General features: G+C 39.6%; 1 protein-coding gene across 3 annotated transcripts in view; it reads right to left on the reverse strand.

Annotated features, from left to right (window-relative positions):
- The window catches only part of ECI2 (enoyl-CoA delta isomerase 2), a 34,483-nt gene that overhangs the window by 7,282 nt on the left and 13,133 nt on the right, over positions 1 to 14,068 (reverse strand). The window contains exons 2-7 of one of the 3 annotated variants that reach the window (XM_080379925.1): positions 12,557 to 12,612; positions 7,719 to 7,881; positions 6,604 to 6,702; positions 4,837 to 5,028; positions 3,921 to 3,990; positions 773 to 875 (exon numbers count right to left, since the gene is read on the reverse strand). In XM_080379925.1, coding sequence (XP_080236051.1) covers positions 773 to 875; positions 3,921 to 3,990; positions 4,837 to 5,028; positions 6,604 to 6,702; positions 7,719 to 7,881; positions 12,557 to 12,567 — 638 coding nt within the window. In that variant the 5' untranslated portion in view covers positions 12,568 to 12,612. Of the gene's footprint in view, positions 1 to 772; positions 876 to 3,920; positions 3,991 to 4,836; positions 5,029 to 6,603; positions 6,703 to 7,718; positions 7,882 to 12,540; positions 12,613 to 14,068 lie in introns of those variants that run through there. The other 2 variants (XM_080379926.1, XM_080379924.1) reach the window with 2 other exon arrangements.

Raw genomic sequence — 14,068 nt, forward strand, 5'->3', positions numbered from 1 at the left:
AAAACTGAGTACTTGCAGTTGATCTTTAAAATATAAATCAAAATCATTGTCTGATTTTCTCTGTATTTTAGTTTTTCCATCAATTGCAGGTGCTTGAGGAAGCAATCCAACCTGCAAGCATCTCTCAGATGTAATCATCACATACAGAAATAAGACCAAAAAAATCAGCCTAAGTAGGGGAAAAAAGAAACACATCGTTTGTCCCAAAACCCCCACATTTCAGCACCTGTGTCAGATGATGCCCTTGAGCTCCCTGACTTTAGAAAATAAATTAGGTAGATTCAGACTCAAAGATGGAACCAAGACCTCAGAACTCCTGGGCAATTTTGAACAAGTTCATTACACCTAGACCTATTCAAAGAAGTCTGACAGGGGAGGCATTTTGGCATGTCCTGCTAGTGTAGACACTGTCAGACATCAAAAAACCCACAAACTTTTCATTGCAGTTAACAATCTATATAGTCAAAATCACATTTTTGTCATTATATCTGCAAGTACTTTGGGGACTCAAAAATAAAGTCTAGTCTTTAACATCACCGTACTTAAAAAGATTTCTAATATTCAACTCAATTCCTCATTTATTTCATACAATTAATACTACTTCTCCCACATGATCTTTGTGTTTATGCATATGGTGAGCCCTTAAACAGTCATCTAAATGAATGTATCATAGCATAACTAGGCCCCTGACATCATGTTTTCTAACAATGCCTGCAAACTCTATTTTACCCGTTACAGTAACTTATGCATATATGAAACCAAGATGTTCTACTTGAGTAATACTGCTCCATCTTTTGCCATCTTCTCCATTTCACCGGGCTGGATATTAGTAAAATTATTCAGATCATTTCCACTACTATAGTAGTCTCCATTTCCTGCAGAGAACACATATGAATAAATGCACCAATTATTTCTGAGTAGGTAAGAGAAGATAAACTTCCACTTACTACGTTTACAAAAGAATTTCATTCTAAGTGTCTAACATTACTAAGTAATTAGAGAGATTGTCTCAAAGTATACACACTACCTTAAAGGACATCTACAATTTAAAAATAAGGTTTGACTGACAATTTGCTGAAAAACAACGGGTAAAAAGCCAAAGAATGCTAAATCTGAAAGACTGGGGGGGCAATAGTTTTCTTTTTTTCTGTAACAGTGTCAGATGGAAAAACATTTATTTTATTTCTTTCCCTGCATACTTGCTCAAGTTTTTTTCCCCTGTTAATTCACAATCATTCACACAGTAAGACGTGAGAAACTTTTTAAACAAGAAAATGGAAATTTAAGTTTACGCATGTCCCTTCATCCCACTTCAAGCTGATGAAGGAATCAAAAGTAGACAGAATAGCCTATTTAATATGTGGTAGAAGTTTCACATGTTTTATGACCAATTAAGGGAAAGTCACAGCGTTCTAAGGATAAGACTGACAGCACTGCATTACTGCATTAAAATCATTGTACTGAAAGACAGATTCTTCAGTAAGAAGATAATCTGTTAGTGAAGGTATAAGTCAGTTTGAGGCATCACCAAAGAAGCAAGCTGTATTTAAAAGCTAGACTGCACAATTTAATTGCCTAAATCATCCTGTGTTCCGTGAGGACATTCACAGGATAGAATCTTTCACTGGTTAGCACGTCTGTTACTTTACATTGCAGTGCTCTAACTACGTAAAATGGAACAGAAAGGTTTGTGCAGGGGTGTTTGCTATTTACTCCTAGCTATACACGTGCTAGTCTTTCCAGTTGTGTCAGCTACCCTTCTCATTTTGTAAGGGCTGATGTGCCTAGTCATTACTATTGAAAAGAAGTTCAGCATCCTGGGAATATATAGTGCTGGTAAAGACAACAGTAGAGAAGAATATCATAGAATGGTTTGGGTTGGAAGGGACCTCAAAGATCATCTAAACTCCCTGCCATGGGCAGGGACACCTTCCACTAGACCAGGTTGCCCAGAGCCCCATCCAGCCTGGCCTTGAACACTTCCAGAGATGGGCCATCCACAACTTTTCCAGGCAACCTGTTCCAGTGTCTTACCACCCTCACAGTAAAGAATTTCTTCCTTATATCTAATCTAAATCTACCCTCTTTCATCTTAAAGCCATTCCCCCCCATCCTACCACTACATGCCCTTGCAAAAAGTCCCTCTCCAGCTTTCTTGTAGGCCCCCTTGAGCCCATTTTTTTCCAGGCTGAACAACTCTCAACGCCAACTTCTCTCAGCCTGTCTTCATAGGAGGCTCCAGCCCTCTGATGATCTTTGTGGCCCTCCTCTGGACTTGTTCCAACAGGTCCACATCCTTCTTATGCTGGGGGCCCCAGAGGTGAACACAGTATTTTTGCTAGGTGGGGCCACATGAGAGCTGGGTAGAGGGTGGGAATCACCTCCCTAGATCTGCTGCTCATGCTTCTTTTGATGCAGCCCAAGGTACGGTTGGCTTTCTGGGCTGTGAGTGCACATAGCTGCATCATGTTGAGCTTCTCATCAACCTACAACCCCAAGTTTTTCTCTTCAGGGCTGCATCCAATCCACTGTTCCATCCAGCCTGTATTTGTGCTTGGGATTGCCCTGACCCACATGCAGGACCTTGCACTTGGCCTCATTGAACTTCATGAGGTTTGCTCAGGCCCACCTCTCAAGCCTGTCAATGCCCCTCTGGATGGTGCTCCTTCCCTTCAGTGTGTCGACCACACCACACAGCTTGGTGTTGTCACTAGACTTGCTGAGTGTGTGCATGATCCCACTGTCCATGTTGCCGACAAAGATGCTGAACAGCACTGGTCCCAGCACAGACCACTAAGGGACACCACTTGTCACCAGTCTCTACTTGGACATTGAGCTGTTGACCACAACTCTTTTGAGTGTGACCACTCAGCCCAGTGCCTTATCCACTAAATGGTCCATCCACCAAACCCATGTCTCTCCAGTTTAGAGACAAGGATCTCATGCAGGACAGCATCAAAAGCTTTGCACAAGTCCAGGTAGATGACACCAGTCACTCTTCCCTTATCCACCAATGCTGAACCCCCTTGTAGAAGGCCACCAAATTTGTCAGGCATGATTTGCCCTTAGTGAAGCCACGTTGCCGATTATGTATGGAAATACCTCAGAAGTAACAAGTAAACAGGCTTAAGCCCAAATTCACCTTGCAACCACACTACCTAGCTTCCAGGCAAAGCTCAAGCTTTGGCCGATTTCCTAAACGCACACCTACTGCAGTGAGGATAGGCCAGACAGGCAGTGCCTGCACTCAGCCGGTTCGTCCCTCCCGCCTGCCCTTGCCACTGTGGTGTTCAGTCAGCAGACATCATCCAAATGACATGGCCTCAGAGCAGCTAGACTTCACAGGCAGCATGAGTTTAAGCTGCCCTTTCACACTGTTGCTGCAGTCATCCAGCTGCACACATCTGGCAACTAGGGCAGGCTACAGTTTGCCTGGCCAAATCTCTCCTACGGCAGCCACAGGAAAAACAAAGTATTTTTTTTTCCCCAATGATCATAGGTAAATATGCAGTGTAAACTTTCTACTGGCCATGCTAGTACAGGATTTGAGGGCCTTGTTTTAGTACGTTCCAACACATCACAGAGGTAGAGAAAATTGACTAAACCCATAACAATGAACTTCAAAAGCAGTAATGAAGATACTCTGGAGCAGATGTATCAGCTACTCAAAAGTGATAAAGGAGTACTGACATCCATCTTCTCATCTCAGATGTTTTGATGCAATAGCAAGCTTGCTAAAGCATTTGAAACATCACCTTGAAATAATTTTGCCCAAACACTGGAAAATCTTTGGTCTTTACTGGAAGAAAGTATTTCCTTACTTGTTTTATATTATGCCAAAGTACAGTATCGACATAAACTATCTACCTGTATTTAGACTAAGATAGAATTGTGTAAGACAGGCACATGAAGTGTGGTACCAGTAATAACTGCTATGGTAGAATCATCTTTCCCAGCTTCTTCAAGCGCTTTGATAATTTCTCTGTACATCTGCGTTAAGAAGAAAATTAACAAAGTATAAATGTGATGCTGCAAAAGATCATAAAAAGGAGATTCACACTGACAACAAGGAACTTAAAAGGACCATAGTTAATCTGTCTTTCAAGTAGGAAAAAAAAATCTGCATCCACAGGAAGTATTACATGTGAGGTATTTCTGACCATAAAGACACATGCTTGAAATACTCAAGACTTGCAAGGCAAATCTAAAAGGACAGAATAAGGTCCTTTGAAAAAACAAACATTAACTGGAAACAGCTAATTTTAAAACCTGAGAAGCAGTTTAATTGGGAAAAATAATATATTAAAGAATTAACAGAAGTGGGGTGAAGTCCCTGTTCTGGTACCTTTGCAGTTGTGAAACAGGATGATCACACTGTTTCCATCCATGATGAAGGATGGACTTCATCAGGAAGACAACTATGGGAACTGGAAGACTATCAAGACATACACACAACAGTGCTGAGCCAAAGTAGGCTGCACACTTGCTTTGTTATACATAAGACTACAGTCAAATCTTGTATCCACAAAAAAGGCTAGCATTCCCTGCAGTCTGCCATTTTAGTTTAGTGCATCCCATTATCCTATATTAAATTTGAAAAAACCAAGAGATACAGAAAATCCCAATTGGTAAAATTTTAGCTGAATAGTTTCATTTTGCACTGGATATTTATTCCTTAGGTTGTTATTGGAGTCAAGATACTAAGCTCTCATAGAATTCAGACCATTATGGTTTGGTCAGTTCTACTAAACCTGTAGTAACAATCTTTAAAAACTTAGTAGGTTACCCAGGAAAGAAAAAAAAAAATCATTAATCCTCCCAAGTTAATTTTTTTACCTTATGGTTGATGGCATTCTTCCTATCAGGTCGATTAAACATTATCTTTGTGATATTGTTTTTAGTGGTAACTAATATTGTTTCATAACCATCATGTCCACTCTCTTCTGGAGAAGCATCTTTCTTCTGGCCAGCAGATTCTGCAGAGACCAGACTTGAGACTAGTTCAGTATATTTCTGTCTGGCATTATCCTGTAACAAAAGGGGAAAAAAAAAAAAAGAAAAAAAAAGAAATCACAGAAGATTATCAAAGGCTGAAATGAAAATCAGCTTGTTATGCTATTCATAAAACAGTTACTGGGCAGGGGCTGTGCTTCAGGACAAAAGAAAAAAAACCCCTCAGTTAGAAAGCATTCTAATTAGGGTGAGAATAAAGATCTGCTGTATTTAAACATTGCAGATTATACTTAAAAGTCATCTGGAAAGCAGCAGCAATGGATCCACAATATAAAAGTGCTGCGATGATGACATTTATTTTGCTGAAGAGGTGCCCCCATCACTAAGATTACCAGAGACACTTTTGTCTTATTCCCAGCATTTACACGTTTCTATGGATCCTTTGTTTCTGCTTTCCAGTTTGGTATTTCTCCCACAAAATATTTTATTTTAGAACATGTGTTGCTGAAAATAAGAGTGCTGAAATGGGTGCACGGCATTTTAAAATTGCTTGAAGACACCAGCTTTCATATAGCACAAACATGACGTTTAAAAGCCTGAAGAATTTTATCTTCCTATTTCTATCATAAGCAGTGATTTAAAACAATTTTAAGTTCTTGGTTGTTACAACCTATTTTCTTGAAAGGATAATATACTTTGAACAATTCTATAATGCATAATCTGTAGCATGTGAAATTGCCTATTTCCTCTCCAGTATAACTTCAAGAGCAGATTCTTTCCCTTAAGTGTGTCTTGAAGCTGCAGAGCAATCTCAAAAAACAAACAAAACAAGACACCAAACCACAGCCCAAAAACCACAAAGCAGCACAAGAATATGTTATATTCATGACATTATGCAAGCATGTTTTCTTTTAAAAGAAAAAAATGCAAAAAACCCCTCAAGTAGTATCTTTGACTGATCTCAAACTACTCCTGAAGGCAGGCCTAGCACAGCAGTGACACAGCTGGTTTGTAAAGCTGATGTTTCCTACATTTAACAAGAGCTGAAGAAACTGCAGTAGCTATATGTGATGTCAGACTTACTACAGTCTGCATGAAAAATGAATGCTTATGTATCTGCATCTTTAATTTTCCTGTTTGCTTCACTTGAAGTAAAGACTTCTCTCAAGGTTGTGAAAGGTATTGATGTCAAGATAGAGAGAAAGAATGAGGAGAGGCTCTCAATAAACCACTTTTTTTCTAGTCTTTTAGTCTGTGGCATAAAAGGCTGCCTTTAAAAGTTACTAATATGCTGGATTCACAGATTTGTTCTTTGTTGTAAGAACTGAGAAGCTCAATCCATCTTTCTTAAAGGGAACAGCAGAACAGAAGAGAATGTGGAACAGACTTTTTATTGGAAGTCACCACATACATTTCTTACACTGATACAAGCTGGTAGTAATAACGTAGAACTAGGCTTACACAGCACAAAAAAAATCTCCAAACACTGAGGCAGTGAAATTACTATAGAATACAATGCAAAGTATTTTGATGTCTGAAGCAGAGTTGCTCAACTAGTATGTAATATGTTTAGACACCAGCCATTCACTTACAGACCAGGCACTTCAAGGTAATCTACAAAGTATTAAGTGAAATTATAGGTAATATCACCTGAGACAAATTTCCAAGAGAATTCCATGCATCCCACTTGGCTTTCTTGACAAAGTCCAACATACCTGGTTTTGGAGCATTGCAGGGACCTTCAGTAGCCTGAAAAGAGTGAAACAAACTTACTTAAGTTAAACATGTGATTAAAGTTCATACGTCTTAGTACAAAAGATGGCAACTGTTAGGAATATTCATCTGATTAGGATACAGAATTCAGCTTTCAGACAAAAAGAACACCTAGCAGTTGGGCAGTATTCAGACATACCATGAAGTACGCAGTGTCTGCCATGTCCTAATACCTGGTGCTGAGCTTTCAGAAGCTCCTAACCAATATGAGACACTGGTTTCCAAAACATCCATGCATGTTAAGTTCTCCTATCTCAAAAATTGTGGAAGCTTTATACTTAAAAAGGAAGTTAAAGACTTGTCAGCTGTGTGAACAAAGAAACCATTACATAGGACCAATTTAATAAAGTTGGACATACGACAAGCAAGGGCATTGGACCAGGTGAACTGCAAGAGTCTGAGCTATCCTGAAGTATTCTATGAGCAGTTTTCCTCAAGAAGAGTACACTATCAGAAAGAACTATTTCAAGGAGGAGGCAGGAAAGAAAGAATACATTTATAAGCTCATTATTATTAATTAGTAAAACTACCTGGAATAGGCTGAAAGATCAACTGACAGACCAAAAGATGCCAGAAATCAACCTTCAAATGTCAACACTGTTATATTATAGGCCCAGCTGACCAATTGTAGATACAACAAATTTAAGAGAAAGCATGCAGCATACACCTTTTTTCCTAGACATAAGCCATGTTCCAGAGCTGCATTAATATATGCTATATTATATGGAAGGCATCACAGCGGATGTAATTTGGCTTTATTTCTTTGAATAATGGTTTCTAGTCCAAGAATGATTTGTAAGGTAAAACAGGTTTGGCTTCCCTCAAAATTCAGGCAGAGTTTGAGGGGCTGACATTTCAAGAACAGAATTTGAGCCTCTGAAGAATGTTAAGACACAATACATTTGAACAACCCCTGTTTTAAGTAAATATTTAACATGTCCATCCCCTCAGATTACAAATGCTCCCTACAAAATAAAACAAGTCAAGCCTACCTGTTTAAACAGAGCATAGAGCTTCAACTTAGTTTCATTCCCAGGATCCTTTTTCAAAAGCTTCAGCTGTTCTTGAGCCTTTTCAAAATCTTTCTGGCTTACTTGCATGGTGGCTGCAGTCATGTGCAGGTGAACTGCTGGAATGCTAACAGCTTGTGCTTGCCTGTTAGTAAGTGGGGAAAAAAATTCCTATTACTTAGCTTTTGTGTAAGAGTAGAGAAGAAACAAATATGCTGCTTTTTAAGACATATACAGTACACGTAAAATATTAAATATTTGTACCTGCACTGATCAAAACCACAACAACAAAAAGCAAGGTGCTAAAAGTTACAAGAAAGTTGCTTTAGAAGTTTGCTTTAGCTGCAACATAATTAACCTTTGGAGAACATGACATTATCTCCATGTAATACGTAAAGTGTGAGGTTTAATGCTGCCAGATGACAAACTATGCAGTAATATACCAGACAATTGTACACAGACCACTAAATGCCAGTAGTGGTAAACTAATGTTTTACTGTTTCTGGAATAAAGCAAAGCCCTACATGTTGTGTCCATGACAAAGTATGAAACACAACATTTCTATTAATGGTTCAAATCTCATCCCCCTATATTTGGCACTGGTGAGGCTACACCTTGAACGCTGTGGTCAGTTTTGGGTCCCTCACTACATGAAAGACATTGAGATGTTTGAGTACGTCCAGAGAAGGGCAACGAAGCTGGTGAAGGGCCTGGAACACAAATCCTGTGAGGAGCAACTGAGGGAACTGGGGTCATTTAGTCTGGAGAAAAGGAGGCTGAGGGTAGACCTTATAGCTCTCTGCAACTACCTGAAAGGAGGTTGTAGCAAAGTGGGTGACAGCCTCTCTTCCCAAGTAACAAGTGATAGGACAAGGGGAAATGGCCTCAAGTTGTGCCAGGGAAGGTTTAGATTGGATATTAGGAAAAATTCTTCACTGAAAGGGTCTTCAAGCACTGGAGCAGGCTGCCCTGGGAGGTACTTAAAAGGCATGTAGATGGGCTGCTTAGGGACATGGTTTAGTGGTGGACTTGGCAGTGTTAAGTTTATGGTTGGACTTGATGATCTTAAAGGTCTTTTCAAACCTAAATGATTCTATGATTAACAATTCGTTATGTCTGTGAATTAAAATGAGTATGTAGCTCATCTTTTTTGTGATCTTTTCAAGTCTGCATGAATCTGAATCAGGGCAGTATAAGAAAAGACTAATTTCAAAATGTACTTTGCAAAAGGACTGGCTGTAAAAAAGCCTGTAGACCCTTCAAGAAAAGAGCTGGTCAAAATATTCTGGCAGAAGAACCTTCCACCAGAAAAAAATGTAATTCCCTTAAAAAAAAAACACAAACCCCCCCCCCCAAAAAAAATAAAAAAAACCACCCCAAACTCCAGTCCAAAAAACCAAGCCTAACCCTACTCTATAATGCTTTGTAAAAGCAGGTTTACTTCAACAGTTTGGAATGAAAAGCCAAGAAATCTAATAATTTTGTCTTGCTTCACCAGGGCAAAAGCATGTTGTCTCAGATTTGTTTGGTGAAATTGCAATATACGTTAAGCATTTTTAAAATGTTGGCAGTTTATGTATCAGTGTTCCTTCTTTATTTGAGTAAAAAGAGAACACCCCCCCCCCCAACTTTCCTCATTCTAACTTAGACACAACTGTCATGTTAGAACATCACATATAATAGGTTTCATATGCAGTCACATTTGAAAAATTAATAATCTGAAATGCAGACTTATACAATACTTAATCATTAATTTAATCTGTTAACATTTCAGTTACAGAACTGTCATTTAAAAATCATACCTAACATGAGAATTCTACCTTTTTACACACACCTGATGAAACTTGTAGAGAAATTCTACTGCTTCCTTCAAAGATATCCTCATTGCTCTTATTTCTTAAATAAAATTTATTTTCTGTTGCAAGCCTAAAAGTTGTAGGCAGGAGGTGTGAAGAACGCCAACTGTTTCCAATTATTCTTATTACTATTTCATTTCATGCAGACAGAAGATTTTAGTTGTCTTGTAAAAATGTTTGTAAGATCTATTGGTTTTGTGTCCCATTATAGCCCCTTCTGCCTTAATAAATCTAAGTTCCTGGTGTTTTGGAGCTACCGAGTTTGAATGACAGACATGGAAAGAATATTTTCTGTTATACACAGAAATTCTTTCAAAAAGAAAGAATTCCAGAATCTGCTTCAAAATCTTATGCTAATAAAAAGAAATCTATCTGAACAATAAAAAATGGGATAGGCTATCAAAAAAGGCTGCAGAAACACAGTCTTTTTACTTAAATTGATCAGCTGTGGGTCTTTATTAACAGCAGTGCACCCAGACGAACACCAGTTAACCATCTGCCAGTTTAACCAACATTCAAACTTGATGTGTTCAGAAGACTGTCAGAATTTAACAAGTTTATCCCTTAACCAACTGGGAGGTGATTTAGCCAACTTGTGGACTTCACCCTCAGCATCAATAGAAGACCTTTGACAGGAAAAAGCATACCTAAACAGATACAAGTGTTTTTTAATACTGAGTTTCTTCAGTTAGTCTGTCCAGGAGTCACAGAACATGATGCTCACTTTCAGATCCTATCCCCAAATGTGTTTTTAAAGTCACATTTACACGAAGAAGAAAATGAGAGCGCAGGAAGAAGAGTAGTGGTTTCTTTTTTTGTTTTTCTTCCTCCTCCTCCCAATTTGCTGGCCACCTTTGGAACTATTTGAACACCGTTGTTCCCAGAACGATTCATGTATCTGGTACATTTATTTTTTTTTTTGTCAGTCTAGGCAGTGACTATAGTGAAGCGGATTCAATGTTTAAAATGAGAGATTTGGGTTTACACCATGTTTGACAATCTGGACTTCACTCCATCTTGGCTATGGTCAATATTATAAAAGAGATTCTTAAAACCTATTTATATACGATTTGATAGTGACCATAAATTAACAAGAGTTGAGGATGGGCAGCTGGGGAGAGAGGGATGGCACAGCAGCCAGTCTGAAGGTGTGTAGGCACATATATTCACAGTTAAGGGGTTTTAGCATTCCGCAGGTCACAAGTTCTCTTCCTTATTAAGGATGCAAAGTGGCCAAGTTAGAAGAGGATGAGAAAACAATTAAATGAACAACAACAAAAAAATCTGGCTGGGAAAAAGTGCAATGATCTTTCAGTAAGTCCAGACTCAGCAACTTTCCTTTGCTGTTCAATTACACCCAATTTTACTTCTTAGTTAACTATTTTACCCAAACAGTTTGTATCTATCCACTCTAAATACTCCATCTGTCATCCTTCTCCTCCTTACCTATTGATTTGCAACAGGAGATTGTGCAACTTAACTATTTATTAAAGTCTGTTTATAAGAAAGGCCTCTTTTCTTTAGTTCTTCCTTGCTGCTTGTAGCTCAGTTCTCTGCAGGATATTGGTGATTCACTCCTTTCTGACTTCTGATCTCTAGAGGACATTTACTATACATCAGTGATGATCACTAATTCTCAACATGCTAAGGCTAAGCTGACTGCTACTGTTTCTCTACTAAAATAACCAATGATGAAAATGCAAAGGAAATATCAAGTTATTTCACACTTTATTCATATTGGGCAGGACCTTGTCCTTCAGAGCAATACAAGAATAGCAGGAACAGAGATCCTTGACCCTCAAGTAGATCACAGAGTGATGAGGAGATGACTTGCCACCTGGCAGCACACAAAACAGCACTGCCATCTCTCAGACTACACGGTGATACCATGCCACAATCCCAGAGACCGATGAGCAGGAGAGGCTGTGGTAGCACACTACAAGGATGACTTGCTCCCTCCACCTGCTGTTCCTTTGCTGTAACACTGAATCCTTCTTACTCCCTCACTGAGCTAATCCATGCCCCATTTTAACAGCCTCACTGAAATACTTCGCCAAAACCACACAAAGCAGGCAGAAAGGCTAGAACCTGACCTGCAGACTACCAGTGTCAAACCTGCACTTGTTTCAATCCAAGCAGAAAAAGAGGCCTAGGAAAGGCAATCAAGACCCCCTTCATATTCCCCCTTCTCATCTACTTGCTGCAACAAAGCTAAATTATTTCCTTCACAAAGTTTCCTCTTTTTTGCCCTGTGTCCTATGGGCAATTAGCTGCCACTGCCCCACTGCTACAAATGGGTGCTGTACTAGCACCCATGGGAGAGCGGTGAGGGCCCAGGAACCTTCCCTGGGTAGGTAAAAGCCAAATCCCATCAGAAAGAGAGAAGCAAGAGGAGTCGCAACTTGGCAGAGCAGCCAGAGTCCACGACAAATGCCTGTGCACTCCTGCAAGATCATTCACTGGGTACTTCACAAGTTGTACACTCTGAAAAAAGAAATAAATCCTGGGCATCACTGCCTGAACCTGAAACATCCAGGCTGACAATCATTTCATATTTATGCTTCAGACATCTCTTTGTTGCCATTCAGTCATTCAGGATATCTTGCAAACCCGCCATTCATCCTATTCACTCTACCTGTTCACAAAAGTGTCTCTTATTCTGATAAATATTCAGACATGGCTTTTAATTAAGACATTAAAAGTCAATTATACGGAAGACAGTTTCTCACTGTTTATACGAGTAGCAAAGACTACAAAGCCTGTTCAAAGACAGGGACTCTCATTACCATGTAGTTCCATTACTTGCATAAGGACTTTTATAGAGTTAAAAATGGCAACTTTCTGTAAAATGCTGGCTGCTCACTTTTAAAGCAACTTAGCAGTTTCCTCATTAAGACTAAACAGAAGCCAAAAGATCTGTTTGCACAGGAAACATCAGACATGCTCACCAAAAGAGAGGGATACCTGAAATCCATCTTCCATTTACTTAATAAAGTTTTTCTTTTAAACGTTAGTAGATCCTGGGGAAATAAAGCACAGACAAAAGCAGTTAAAAATCCTATTAGGATTAAAAGCAGCAGGGTGGTGCTAGAAACATGGGTTTAAAACTCCTGACAAAACTGGATGGAAAGTGCTTATTTCACATTATTGTAACTAGCTTTGGGGAGACAAGGAAGAAAAAGAACAGGAAGTGTTGCCAGACAGAAGCAAGCAGTAAATTGAACTGTCATTTGGATGAATCCTGGAACTTAACAGGAGATGCAGTATCTTTTATGCATTATGTGTAATACTTCAGATAACACGTATGACATATCTTCTTTGCCATGATCTCCATCTCAAGGTGCTGTGATGTTTTGCACTGCTCTTTCCACACATTCCTCATGCAGAACAGTGAGCAGCATGGTAGCTGCCCCCTTGTTTCAGAGACACCTTGCCATTTCAGAGACACGTTTTTTCATCTTAAGAGAAAATTAAACAAAATGCTGATTTTCTGCTGCTACTGTAGAAAGAGTTGTATGGGTGGCTGGTTTGTTGTTTTGTTGTTTTGTTTTTTTTTAGTTAGGATACAAAGCAATCAATTCCCACAAACCTCAACACGCCAAGTGTTTGGTTATAAACTGAAACAAGCTTCTGATTACATGCCTCTCCAGAGTCCCTCCAAAGAGGAGGCAGCACACATTGCCCAGCACAGCCCAGCCCATCACTGTTTCTGAGTCACCAGCCAGAGCTTCAGCTCTTCTACAAAGTTCCCAAGCACTTCACCTGGTCTGCTCCAGCACCAGCAACCACTGCTCTGAGTGGCTGCTGCAAAGTCAAGCAGGGGAGCAACCACATGAAACTTCCCCACTCTCTGTCCTCCTGCTGTTGGGAAAGAGATCCACAGTGAAGAAACTACGAGCCCTCCCTAGCAAGGTGACCAGGGTAGTCTTTGCCTGCTGGCACCTGGCCATGGAGTATTCCTGCTCCAAGCAGAGCCTCAGGCTTCAGTCCCCCTCTTCCAACAGCACTTCTCCTACTTTGATCCTCCCTCAAAATTATCCTAATTTTTCTCCCCAGAGAAAAAAAAAGGGACCTGGAAAAGGAATAGCCTTTGATCATCAGTTCAGCTACCTCAAGGGATGCCGGAGCAGAACTGGTGGGAAAGGCTGCCACCATTGGTAACTGCACCAACTGTTAGGAAACCAGGCACGTGAAGGGAATAGAAACCAGTATTTAAAATGTAACCATGAGAAAATAAGTGGACCATCTGCAAAAAGAAATTCAACCCAACACACCAACTCCTCTTATTCTTCCCTCCAAGACTTCGTATCAGAATCTTTAAAAAGATTTAAAAAGGAAGATTGATAACCAAATAATGACAATGAGCAAAGCATTAGCAGTACCATGATTTTATAGCTTTCTTGGTAACTGGGAAACTAATGTTACCATTTTCCATATCCACTTGCAGTATTTTCTGCGTGCAATTAAATTTAAAGT

Source organism: Falco punctatus (genome assembly GCF_963210335.1).
Source record: "Falco punctatus genome assembly, chromosome: 3".
Classification (NCBI taxonomy): domain Eukaryota; kingdom Metazoa; phylum Chordata; class Aves; order Falconiformes; family Falconidae; genus Falco; species Falco punctatus.